Here is a 14,381-nt window from a genome sequence, read left to right as displayed (position 1 = left end):
AAAGCCTTGAATTGTATTGATCCATTGGGATGCATCTACACACCAAGCCCATTCTTGCATATTGTAGTTGTTGAGCTAGGGATGGTCAAAATTGTTGTTGTGGCCACCTTTTTGAATAAGGCCAAGATTTGCTGTGAGGGTTTTAGTAAACTCATCAACCATTAATATTTTTTAAAAATTATGATAGATCTATTAATAAGCTTCACCTTTCTTATCTAGAAAATTGAGGGAAGCAATAGTACTTTTGTCATCTCTATGTGTTAATGCTATGCCATCTAATTAACCAATTTTAATTTTACGTGCCTTGTAGAGATCCTATTCCTATCTACCACCTTTACCTTTTGTATCTAGGGAAATTGAGGGAAGCAATAGCACTTTTGTCATCTCTATGTGTTAGTGCTATGCCATCCAGTTAACCAATTTTAATCTTGTGTATCTTGCGGAGATCTTGGGTAATATTTAATCCTGATTGCCTCACTAAAGCATGAAGAATTTTTTTGTGTAATCTCGGTGAACCAAGACAAAAACCTAGATTTGCTCTTTTAGTCCATGGAAGAAGATCAATGGGTTGCCAAGATTAGCTGCCTACCAAGCATGGGTGGTTAGACACTGAGGGTGCTCGTCCATGCTGAGCTGATGTGGAAGACGTGTACATTGCCCAAACTTGATGGGCAGCGCAATTTTGGCTGCCCATTGCAAGCCCACGCTTGGGCAGAGCGTGTAAGCAGAGAGAGCATGTGGCCATGATATTGCATTGCAATAAGACAAGACAAGACCTCTTGAGCCCTTTGATGGAAGATGGTATGCACACTAAAAGTACAGGGAGGTGTTGGGAGACGTTTCCACCACCCGCCATGTGCGTTCGAGTTTGAAAATGATGATGGTTTTTGGGGAGCACGCTTTTCCACCATGGCCACCAACTCAAAACAGGAAGACGCAACTCGAGTGTGAGAGCAATCAATGAGCGCTGTGGAAAGTGCAGACTCCAAAGCCCAAGCGAAGAAGCAAGTCATAGCAGTAATTGTGTGCAGTTGGCAAAGCCTGCAAGTCTGCAAACTTGCACATGTCCAAGAACGTGCTCTGGGAATGACTTTTATCTCTTGCAACAACCATTTGCGCACTTGGGTTTCTCTGTACTTTGTCAAAAACCCTCCGCCTTTCTTCCTTTACTGTCCTCAAGCTCAGCATCCCTCACCTCATCGACAGAATTCCATCATGTCAGTCCGCAGACCAATGTCGTTCCAATCTAAGTTTTATCGCAGACTTGGCGCGCACCTGCTGCAACCCACACACACACGCCTTGGCAGTTGGCCCTTCCGTTCTAGCTCCGTTACTCTGAAGATTTGCTTCCTCCTAGATACTATATAGCTGCCTCTGGAAGAGCGGGGATCGCACCTCACTTCGTCCTCTCAAATGGCTCGATCTTTGCTTTTCCTGTTTCTTCATGCATTGGCCCTTGTTTTTCTGCTGGCTCTCCAATGTCAGGTACTACGCTCCCAAATCCGATCATTCTTATTGTATAGTACCCTTTTCGTCTCACTCTTCCGTCGCGTCCTTTAGCTTAATCCTTTGTTCGTCTTGTAGGCCGGAACTGATGAGGCTTCACTGTATAGCAGACAGCCTGAGGTAAGTTGTGCCTTTCATGCACTTGCTCTTAGAACGCTGATGCGTCTGGTGGGTTTTTTCTTTTGTGAGGGTTTAAGTTGTGACGAACTATTGTTTTATCACAGATTCATGGTGGGCGGAAACCGCTTCATCCCTCAGGTTCGTTCTTCCAGATGCTACGAACTTGAGTTGGGCGTTTGTCACAAGCAGATATACATATTTGAATCAATCTCTCACAGCTCTTGGAATTTGCGTCCAGATTGCCCATCAGCGTGCTCAAATCGATGCTCTAACACTTCCCATCGCAAGCCCTGCATGTTCTACTGCCAACTCTGCTGCTCGCGATGCTTCTGCGTTCCACCAGGCACCTACGGCAACAAGCAAGTTTGTCCTTGCTACAATAACTTGAAAAACTCGAGAGGAGGACCAAAGTGCCCTTGATGGAAGGTTTTGGCCAGTCGAGCGACAAGCATTGCATTGTTTGCCATCCTAACGAGTGTCTTTTGAAGACGTTTAACCATTGGATGGGGCAACGTGAAATTTTGCAGTTTGCACCGTCCTCATAATTGCTATAGACTCTCAATGATCTCTGTCATAAAATCAAATCACTCTGTTTTCTGACGTACATTTGCAGATTTAAATTGCCAAAAACTAACTTTATGGCATTTTTAATTTTAATCGGTTGTCCATTTTAAAGCTTTTCTTTTCAAATTGGATTTTTAATCTCTCTTTCTCTCTCTCTCTCTCTCTCTCTCTCTCTCTCGTTTGCATAGTCCTTTTATTCGGGACTGCCAACAATAACAGCCACTTTGATCACCAGGGTTCTTAATTCTTTACTGCCATCACAGAGATTGGACCACATAACACCCCTTGCATGGGAGTGAGTAGCCAATTGAGCACTTTACAACTTGCTATCTACCTACACATTTTGTTAGACCGAGTTCACAACACCCAGTGCTCATCCTCAAAAGGTGGAGTGAAGGGCTCTCGTCTTACTTGGCCCAATAGGAGGGATGGGCCTAGCCAATGACACGAATTTTGTGTCTAGCACCTCAAGGTTGCCCAACTCCATGGGTGGCTAACATAACTCCCTTTGAACCATGCTGATTCGGTATAGAACTCACGTTGAGAGCTTGAATGTTTTGCCTTAGCCATTGAACTAATCAAACTTTGGTGCAGCTTGTAAGTCATGGATGTCGAGTGGTGTGAATGATAGGAACCGAGAACCATCCGTGATAAGCATTTCAGTTGACATGGACGTCGAATGGCCAAACATTGCCCTTAAACTTCACAATTCACGATCTTTCATACTGTCGATTTTGGGCTTGTAGGCCATACTTGGCCTCCATGGACATTAATGTAATCATCATCATCTCTCTCTATCTCTTTTTCTCTCTCTATCTTTTCGTACTTTGAATTAACATAACATAGAAAAACCACTATTTTTGTAGCACTATAAGGAAACAAACTATTTAATTACACTTGCATCTCTTGGGATGTATTGTTCCTTAAATATTCATCAATCCCTTTGTCCTTGGTTGTTTATTTCAATTGGCTTGCTATTAGAATAAAGATTTACAATGCCCTTATAGATAGCTTGTCATGTAGGTTGCTATTATTGTCTAATTTCATAAATTCTTTTCCATCACACAATCATGTTAGAGATATTCAAAATCAAGCCTAAGTTGAACTATGAATAAGAATCTTTGTCATAACCCATATGATTGTGCATAAGTAATGAGCCTTGTACTTAAGTAATAAGCCCCTTGTAAGTCATTTTAATGAACAACAATCTACCTCAATCTCTCACTAAAACTTAAACATTATAAGTTGTAAGCCCCTTGTAAGGCATGTCAATGAACAATGATCTACCTCAATCTCTCACTAAAACTTAACCAACAACTCAAGTATAACAAAAATCCATATTAGGTATTTAGGGTGACTTGAGCTTTTTGCACATTTTGGATTGATGTTGCTTGTTTGTCATTCATAGAATTTAAAAAAAAAAAAGCTAAAAATTTGGAAGAAATTCTACGTGTGGAGGATGGTAATTTTTTTATTATTGCAAGTGTTCTAAGACTTGTTAAATTTTTTAATAAATTTTTTAAAGTATCATTGTTAGGATAAGTGTATTGAGCCCATGTTCTAAGAGCTTCCATTATGGCATCGTCCATAGAGGAATGTTTGTTAACATATTTTCTTGTCCACCATTGAAGAAACTAGGGAAACGCATAGCAACCATGAACTTGTGCCATTGATTACCACCTTTACTCAAGATGTACTCATTGCAATTGCTCAAGGAGGGTTTGTGGGTGAGCTATGCATAAATAATGCAATGCATTGCCTATAAAATAAGAGAAAAATAACTCTACTTAGTCCAACTACTCCTTGACCTGAATATAGCAAATTCAACATGCACGTAATTTTTCATCTCTATAAGAGTGAATGTCAAGTTCTTGTTTTATTCTATGTTACCAAGAACACTCAAACACATTACCATGCTTAAGCTAACAAGAGTACATAAGGTTGAAGTGCACAGAAGGATTGTATCTCGATTGTTCTCATCAATGATGCACAATGGATTCAAGATGAGGCTTTATCACATTCAAGAAGATATATCAAACCTAATTCGTTATGCACTTGATGTTCCCATTGTCACCTCCACCAGGACAACTTGTGTTGATGCCGCTTGGCTATTACTGAGATCCCTTTTTGAGATTTTGAATTCTCTGGGGACACCCTCATGAAACAAAATTGATCAATGGAGAGGGAAGTAGGTACTTTGGGGGATGTGAGTGGAATGAGGAGCACCGATAATGGGATTGACTTGATGCCTAGTTGACAAGGGCACATGCAAGTTCTTGTTATGCCAAAAGGTCAATGGCTTCTCTCCACACATGGCTACTTCAAAGAACCATTGCACATATTGGCAAGACTACTGCGAAGGAAGTGTGATTCCTTTCTTTTGATCCTATCCCACAACATGGGTTTGTGTCTTGGTTACCACATGTTTGGCTACCACTAAGGAATATTATTTATTGGTCAAAACCCTACAACTAAGTTTCAACTTTTATGATATCTGGTCCAACTTAACTTCTAATGTGGGGAAGGTATCGTCCTTAGCTCAATGACATTCACTTGGGGGGAGCACCATGAAATATCGTGTGCTCAGATTGATATTTTTCAAATACAAGTTGGGTGTTTAGGTGTACAATTCTTAGATGAGCATACTTCATGATCTATCTATACTACTTTCATAGTAAGCCTCAATCAATTTGGCTTAGGCTTATCACAACGTTAAAAAATCACTTCCTATCATAGTAATCTTTGCTTATCATGTCCAAGGTATGTGCTTGGTGCATTAGGTAGCCAATAAATGTGGCCACTCCTACATAAGAGGTATTTTCATCGTTTATTTGCAATGCTTTCATGTACTAAGAATTTTTTTCCACTCAAAAAAAAGTTTCCTTGATAAAAAAATAGGAGAGCATCAGAAACCAAATTGCCATTGAAATGTGCATCACAAATTGTGCCAATATAATGCCACTGTTAGAAACATTATACTCCAATAATAACGACACATATGTTGACTTTGAGATCACCATAAAAAAACTATAAAATGTGGTCTTTTTGCCATAAAAATATTTCTTTGTACTTTTGACGAATTGAAAGATAAAAACATTGGAAACTTTCACACTATGTTTTGGTCAAAATATCTTCATATAATAATGTTGAAGTTCGTAAATGAAATCTCATCATGCAAATACAAGTTAGCTCGTAATGGAAAAAAGCTCTCCTCATCATAAATTAATCAAGAAGTAGTATTCACATCGATGTTTACATCATCAACCAAGTCTTGCATTCCAAATAAGTCGATCTCTAGTACTATCCCTAAGTCTCTTGTCTCATCGGGATCTATAGCAGCAGCTAAAGCTTGATCCTTTAATGGTAATGATAATGTAGTAGAAGTAGTACAAGATGTACTATCCTTGGGTCCATGAATCACATTCTAAGACTTCTTCTCCACTAATAGATGGATCACTCGGAAACACTAGCATCTCTTTACTGAGTAGTAAATAGATCAACGGGAATCTTTTTATCCAGTAGTAGATGGATCAATGGATCAATTGGAAACACTAGCATCTTTGTATCCAACTCTCTATCTTCAAAACGTGATTCACTTGGCATAGCAACATGGACCACATACCACTGTCTTGGATAAGACTATGTTTAGTGTGAAAGCATTCACAAACATACAAGAAATGTTTCATAGCAAGGTCACGAGCTTAATGCATTTTTATGTACCTTCCCACATTGTTCAAGAGGAACAAAAGTATCACTTTCATGTGTCTAAAGTTGGGTAGAGCGTATCAAAAAAAATCTACTTCTTTTTTCTTGACTATAGCATTGGGACCATCATAGATAGTTCCAAACCATTTTACATTGAAAATGAAAATACTAAGCTGTCTAAATCCAATTTCTACTATGATATCTTGTATGGTCCCACAAGATATCTTCTAATTTCTTTCTTTGTTTTGGCCTCTTCATATCTCCAAATCCACTTTTGCATGTCATTGTTGTTGAGAATACAAAGCCTATTTACCTTCTTTTTCAAATATTCAATTATCTTTCTTATAATCCCTTTTCTTGAGCAATGTCATCTATAATATGATCATCGTCCTTAAAGTGCCAAAGAAGTGGCATACCTAGTACGAGAAAATCCAAGATATATACCAATGCCTCTTACACCGGGGGTGACCAACCCGCTTCCCTAGGCTCTTGCTTCTTACCTCACAAATATTCCAAGGTTATCATAAACCTTCGAGGTGAAAATCCAATGACAATGGATAGTGCCTACTGCAATGTCTATCTTATTTGCTACATGCACACGCAAGTGTGCTTGGATCGTACTGTAATAGCTACCTTATCTACTACATGCATAAGCAACTGTGCTTGGATCATCCTAATGCTTGAGGATAGTGCTTCTCTAGCAAGCAAATAGATTTAATAAAGTCCACCCTATCTTGTTCGATGCATATGAATATATCACCAAGACATCTAATGATGGATAGTAAGTATCATCTCATGATGTCACTGCTCTTGTATCTTATGACAAGCATCCTTTCACCACAATTGGAAGAATAAACTATATGTACAAAAGTGTATTATAATGATAAACTCTATATACAAAATCCCACAATCATGACATATCAAATTTTACAAAAAGTGCACTTGTAAGGACTTACGCCAATCATGAGACTTGAGTCCACTAAGCTTATTGTCCCTATTGAAAGCTCCCTTTAGGCAATGCTTGTGACTTATTGGTTTTGAGAAGATATAATGTTGCTCTCGATGTTGCTTTGTCCCACTTCGAGAGGATCCACAACGCCTTTAAAGTACTCGATAACATGAAGAACTACAAAATTAGTCTCCAGCCTGACATAATTACCATCTAATGCAATGCCTGAATGATAACAAATAGAGTCAAGTCATAACTGAAACTAGCAAAGAAGTCCCATATCATATATAATTTTATGATGGTTGTTACTTCTTTTATACATTTTTAACATTATTTGAGAGAGGGCCTTGGAATCTTGTCTATAAACTATGCAAGGCCTTAAGTATGCTGCATTTGTCAATATATTCATGTACTAGTTTTGTTTTGAAATGCATACCAATGGAAGCATTTTCAATTATGCCAATATATTTATCCCTTTTGAGCATTGGCACTTTCTTTCTTTAGAGCATTGGCTATACTACAAGTACCACATAAGAAGGACGTAGGCTTTTCATGGTTTGTTTGTGCAAAGGAAGGAAAGAGAAGAGCATAGGAGTTGTTAGACTAGCCCACATGAAGAGAGAAGAGCATAGGCATTGCTAGATAGAGAGAATTAAAGGAGAGGAGACTAGAGTTGTGGGGGCATGAATTTTTTTGACATAACCTCCTGTCCATTTAGAGCATTGGCATTTTCTTTCAGAGCATTGGCTATAGCACTACAAGTACCAACAAAGAGTTCTACTAGCCATTCATTTCTTGTGAGAAACAATTCAAAAGATCATTGATTAACGATCATGGCTTTTGATGATTCATCAAATCCCCATGCTATCCCTATGCATATCCTTGGATGTTTGCCAAAGTTTCTTTGTTCTTGCACATATTATTTGATGCAAATGGATAAAGGGATTTTTCACATGATCAAACTTCACATGATTTAGACTCTTCTTGCCATAAAGATCCCCATAGGCTAAGGAAATATACTCAATAGGGGTGTGAATGCCTATGATGCAATGAATTTTTGAAAGAAGCATAGGCCAAAAGTTATTGACAACCTTTTTCTATCACCCCGAGTTTTGACTATTCTTGTGCCCAACTCAATGTACGTGTGTGCATAGCTCACAAAAGCTACTCTTGCAATCCTTGATTGCTTCCTATTCCATGTGGGGTGATTGCAATTGATGACTGCATAAATTTTAACTAGGGGGTTTTGTGCTACATGGACAAACTATATGAAAACAGTGGATTACTCAGTAAAGCAGAATGAGAAATAAAACAAAAGATACAACTCAATGAAACAATGAGTAATTGTATTTAATTGGTTAGTAGTTTGAATTGGTTACAAATAGCCTACGGTTGCACACCAACACTAGACTCTCTGTGCTCATGTCTAATTACCTTGACCTGGACTCAGAACTTTATGAGCAAGAAGACCGTATTGTAACCTCTAGCCTCTATACATGAGTAGCTAGGACTCGACTTCAAACTGGAATCAATCACCTAGAACAGAGAGAGTATATATCTACAACCCCCTCTACCTCTATGTACTTAGACTTATCACTTGGACTGAGAATGTCGAGTTTGCCTCCTTCTAAGCTTGTCCTCCTTGATTGGTTGGGCCATGTCCAGTGATTGGCCTATCACTGCCTATGTCCCTCCATGACCTATGGGCATGCATCCCTTCAACCATTAGTGTCAGTCAAATCCTTTTATTGTTTTGTTGCATGGTATTGACCTAAGCTCCTCCAATTCAAGTCGCAACCTGATTTTGGACTTGATGTAGGATGCCTTTTAACTTGAGGGTTAACACTCACCTTGACTTGTCGTGAGTTGTGGCCTCACAACTACCTTTGTCAACCCACTCCAACCCTTGCTCAAATGAGAGTGTGCAACTAACAATGTGTCTTTACCCAGTGCAGATGCATGCCTGTGCCATTTTTGTGGTGGGGCTGGCTATTATTGCTATTGCAATTGCTCTACTAGTGGAAGCTTCCTCTTCAAAGTGGGTGTTGAGGACTTTCTGCGTGAGAGCTCTTCTATGCTTTCTAACACTACCTAATCTTCCATTTCGGGCTCTATAAGTACATACGACTAGGCAATTTGAATCTGAGCGCTGGTGTTAGTAGTTGGTTCCTCCTCTGTTTCCCCCTAGAATCTACCACTCATTCACATTTCTAAGTTGGATATTTATGTGGCCATGAACAGATTCCCTTGATATCAGCTGGAGGTGCCTTAGGGTACTTCTAGCAGTGTTCCATCCAATCTCAAACTAGCTGTCCAAGCTCAAAGTGGAGCCACAGTCTCTAGTTTTAAAAATTGTATTGTCTTGACATATGATGTTACTCAATGGAATCAGACACTTTGCATAGAGGGCTGACACGATGTTAGTATGTTCTCAAAATAAGTCTTGACTTTCGTAATTCGTGAGAAACTACTCTACTAACAGTAGGAGTTGACCAAAATATGATGGCAATTGAGGCATTGTTAGAGGTCATTTATTGATAAGGTGGTGGACTATTGCACCTCATTCCACTGTAAGGGCTTTTAGTATTGCTTTCTTGCCATGTATCAAACATCATGGTCAAATGCTTGGGTTGCCCACTCATAGGCCTGTGAAAGTGTCTTTAGGATCCTTTGTGATCTTCTCTTATCATGGTTTTTGTAGTTAGTGAGCTTTTCTTTTCTGTTTCCAAACTAATTGTTTCGAGTTTTGGGCTATTTCTATAGCTTTTTCTTCTCCTTCAGTGCCCTCTTTGTCCCGAGTCTCTTCTCATGCTGTCCTTGGTTTAGGGGTGACTTGTCCTCTTATATCTCTTTTGTCAATCTCATTCAAACCATCTTTGTTTTTTGGCTCTAGTCCCTCCTTCCCAACACCAATAGTGTTGGTGACTTCTCATTCAATTGTGTTGGCTCCATTTTTCATGCTTTCATCTCTTGTCTGGGCCACCTCTACACAAGTTGGAGAGGTTTGGTTTGAGGAGGGGAAGACTAGGGATTAGGGTTAATAGGGGCAATATCATGAGAACATGATGGAGATTGATTAGAGGGGGTATCTGGAGAAGAAGCTACTTCATGTGCGGAAGGGGGTGGACATGGGGATAGAAGTGAGAGTTCTCTTGTGGAGGTGAGCTAAGGTGGATCACGTTTTTCAACGAAAACTAGGTAGAGGAGGGGACAAGAGCCCTAAAAGAGACTCCATTATGGTTACCTTTTGCTCCTCTATTATTGAACTTGATCCTACAACCGTTCCTAGTTGCTCCCTTAGATGCGCTCATACCTTCTGGTCTTGTTGATGGTTCATCCAATCCACTAGGTGTGTTGGTCAGCAACAACATTGGGGATGGTCCTTTGAAGCCAGCATGTTTTTGACCATCTCATCACACTCGATTCCAACCCATGTTGCATCATACAGAGGTGTGGAACAAGTTTGTAGTGGGCTTGGTGTTTCAAACATACACTCTTGAGCTAGTTGCTGAATGTCTTCGTGAAGAAATTCACTTTGTCAATCTTCACTTTGTCTCCATATGCTAATAGATCCTTGACCACAAAGTGCACGGAATGTAACATGGGCTCTTCTTAAGGCCAATATACTTTGTAAGAAATCAAAAGAAGGGATTCTTCTCTTCATAGCTTTCTTTGTGCTGATTAGATAGCCTTGTCAACTGGTGGAAATCCTTTGCTACAAATTCGTTGTCACAATGAGTTGGAGTTTCTTGCTACACTCATTTGGAGGACCCCAATGGCATTGGTGCTAGCTTCAAGACTTCTACATAGAATAATTTATTGAGACAAAACCTCCTTCCATGCATGCTGATGCTGTGGGTATCCTTGTCATATGAGTTCCACAACTCCTCTACAAGTTTGGGGGCTCCAAACATCAAACCATGGCAGATTTGCCATGTCCAATAGCATGTTCCTCTTGAGCATTTTCATGGTCATGGCCGATCGATTGATTGGGTAGGTTCCTTGAAACTACAAGGATAGTTTCTAGTGTTTGGTAGATCTTTCCTCTCTTTTGGAGGTAGCAAAAGCCATGGCTAAGGTGAGGATAAGAGGGGCTATGAGAGCAAGTATATAGGAGTAGATGAGGGTGCAAGAGCGAGGTAAGTGATGAGCAACATATGATACAAGCAATTTGAGTTCTTGCATGAAGCAATAGCTCATTGAGAACAATGCACCATCGAATCCAATGTCCCACGTGACTCCTTGATAGAAACGCACTCGTTGGTCTCATGATTAGTCATGGTTATGGTGAGTTTAAGGCACTTTGTCATGTGACATCTGTCAAGCCCGTGCCAGCTGACTATTACCAAACTTGGTGTTTTACTTTTGTATGGCTTAAGTGGCTTCTATTGATCAACTTAGGAATAGAAGCCATGTTCACTCGGTTGTAAAGGCATATGATCTAGAGGTAGCATCCTCCCCTTGTGCAGAAAAGCATCACACTAAACACAAAGGGCAAGTGCATCTTTAAACAGAGTAATCCATCATAATCCAGCTTGTAACACTTTTTTAGCATTGAGGTTGCTAGCAAAATGACATCCAGCAATAGGCCCCATATGGGCTTCATGAAGTACAACAACTCATTTGTGTGCAACACCCATCTATGTAGGACACCATTGGCACCCTGATGATACAAGTGCCCACCTATCAATCTATACTTCCAAGCCTTCATGAGACTGATTGCTTGTGCTTTTCTTTTGGAATTTGGTTGGGATAAGCCCCCTATGAGAGATAGTTGATCAATTCATCATACTTTGTTTTAGTCAAATCAACTACAAATAAATTTGCATATCATAATTCAGTAGTTACACCCTTATCATTTGTCGACATGGGAAAGTGTGACAAATAATGAGCTCTTGTATGTGACTTTCCATATTTATGCATAATCTTGAACTTAAATTCTTGAAGCAACAACATCCACCTTACCAATCTACCCTAATTATGTCAAGCATCCACCTTAGCAATCTACCCTTATTATGTCATCTGCATCTACCAATCTGTATTTCTTTATTCCTAGTCTTAATTATCATCAACTCAGTTCCCCAATCATGCAATACCTTTGCACTTTTTAACCAAGGCCTCCCAAGTAACAGGCCTTCTCCTCTGTAGGAATTACCTCACTGTGTAGTGATTCCCACCAATAGTGAGTGCAACATCAGAAAGCATACTAATTGGTCCAATTAGTCATTAATTTGCCATTCAGACTTAGAATGGTGAAGGATTCATATTCTTGAACTTCATCTTGTTAACTACAACTATTGAAATGATGTTCACTCTAGAGATAGCATTGAGAATGACACCTAATACATTGTGCTTTTTGAACTTTACATTGATGAGACTGGGACTTCTTCATCCACCATTCTAGTGTTGAAGAATGGAATGTGACAAATGACTCCACTTCCTTAGTGGGATTTCCTTCATTTTGGAGATGAGGTAGAAGAAATTCTTTGCAATAAGGTGCAATTTTTTATAATTTTGCCACCACTGTCATGCCATTTCTTTCAAAGCCTTATTTAGTGTTGATTTTAGCTTTTTATGCTTGAGGTGTTCTCATCATCACTCACCTCGGTCATTTTCTTAGTCTTCTTCTTGGCAGGTCCACTTTTTTCCAATGCCACAGATTGATTCAATAATTCTTTATATGTTTTTGTTGGACTGATTATTTTTGGAAAACTGAGGTCAGCTTGAGTATAGCCCGGCTGTAATCAGCCATGCTTGTAATGATTTATGATTTGGTGATGTGCTGAACTGAGTGATCGAAGTTCACATTCCAAGCATAAAATCCTCTATAGAATTGTGATCCTTTTGCTTCAAGTCATTGAGTTTGGTACAAATGTCTTCCTCATTAATTTACTATATGAATCTGTTAGGAAAAGATTTAGACATTTTGTTTCCTCCTCATGGTCCCAAGACTCGTTCGTAATTGGCTTAGAATTTGTGACAGCTTCTTGCCTTTCATATTCTACCAACCTCTTCAACCTCTTTGCAGATGTTCCTCTCTTCTTCCCTTCCATGTTTCTCTCCTCATGGAGCATGTGTTAGGCATTTCTTATTGTTTGAATAATACAAAGGGCTTCCTCAGAGCAATTCTTAGTCTAGATACCTACCAGGCAAGTCTGTACAATGTTAAATTCCTTAGACTATCCTAAGAAAGATCCTTTATATGGCCTCCTATTCTCAATCCATTCAATTCTAGACTCAAACCCTTCATCATGTCAATCCCTAGTAAGATTTCTGTCACCTTGGCTTTTGACTAATCTGATGCCCAACTCGGTGTAAGTGTGTGCATAGCTCATATAATATCCTCTCTCTTGTAATCCTTATATTGCTATATAAGATTTTCTACCCCATGTAAGGTGATTGCAATCTATGCCAACATAAATTTCAACAATGGGGTTTTGTGTTGCCTGGGCAAACTGTATGAAGACAAGCGATTACTCGCTTAAGAAAAATGAGAAATAGACCAAAAGATACAACTCAATGAAATAATGAATAATTGTATTCAATCAATTGTTTGAGTTGGTTACAAACAACCTGTTGGTTGGACACAACATGAGAGACTCTATGGTCACTTCTACTCACCTTGACTTGGACTCAACACTCTATGAGTAAGGAGCTCATATTCTAACCTCTATTTATACATGACTAGCTAGGACCTGACTCTAAACCAAAACCAATTGGGTCAACATTTGCTTGGGTGTAGCCAATCATGGAACTATTTTTGGGGCCATGATGCGACACGTTCTTGGGTGAGATTTTGAATTTTGCGTAGACTTGCACTCTCGCTGGAAATTTTCCTAGGAGAGACTACCACACTGGCTTTTGGCATAATAATGAGATGCGATCTATCATTTTGACATCGCTTCAATGCAATCTCTGTCCTGACGATGTGTCATCGCCCAGAATTCAAGGTTGTCTTAAGGCGACCGCTGTGCTGGAGTTATAGATTCTGTTACCTATTTTTATGTATTATAAGAGAAGGTCTACGACGACCATCACACTGGCAAACAGAAGGAGATCTATGACAGCCGCCATGCTGGTTCTTGGAGTTGTTATATATTTGTGTACCAAGGAAAATGTATTTCCTTGTGCAACCAAGGAAAATGCAATTGATAATATGTCCCTTGAGAGGTCACCTCTAGGGGAAAGGGACATATCGACATGCCATATCTATCCAGTAGCATCCTGGATATTGTATAATGCATGTTGATATGGCCCTTGCCCCTAGAGGGGACCCCTCAAGGGCAACTAAAAGTTTAATTGTATTTTTCTAGATGTATTTCCATGCAACCACAACGGTGGGTTGTTGGAGCTATTTTAGTGCTATTTTGGTCCTAAACCAAGGAAATTATAGTCCTACTTTACTGGTATTTTCGTCCTTGTTGTAATAAATTCTAAATGAGGGAAAAAGTATTCCGAGCCACCACGGTGGCTGGAGGCCTGATGGTGCCGTCTAGATAATCAACTACAATTCATCGAGTGAAAATTGAGCAAAAGA

At 39.5% G+C, this 14,381-nt stretch overlaps 1 protein-coding gene across 1 annotated transcript; it reads left to right on the top strand.

Annotated features, from left to right (window-relative positions):
- The first annotated feature begins 1,223 nt into the window (after nucleotides 1-1,223).
- LOC147892703 (cypmaclein-like) lies at nucleotides 1,224-2,283 on the top strand. The gene is made up of 4 exons (XM_087387453.1): nucleotides 1,224-1,485; nucleotides 1,585-1,626; nucleotides 1,731-1,764; nucleotides 1,865-2,283. The coding sequence occupies exons 1-4, from the start codon at nucleotides 1,414-1,416 to the stop codon at nucleotides 2,044-2,046; spliced, it is 330 nt and encodes a 109-aa protein (XP_087243579.1). The 5' UTR covers nucleotides 1,224-1,413; the 3' UTR covers nucleotides 2,047-2,283.
- The last annotated feature ends 12,098 nt before the right edge of the window (nucleotides 2,284-14,381 follow it).

Source organism: Dipteris shenzhenensis, chromosome 16 (assembly GCF_047967505.1).
Source record: "Dipteris shenzhenensis isolate YYH24624 ecotype China chromosome 16, Dip_SZ_1.0, whole genome shotgun sequence".
Taxonomy (NCBI): domain Eukaryota; kingdom Viridiplantae; phylum Streptophyta; class Polypodiopsida; order Gleicheniales; family Dipteridaceae; genus Dipteris; species Dipteris shenzhenensis.
Note: the sequence above shows the minus strand (reverse complement) of the source record. Positions and strands in the feature narration are given on the sequence as shown.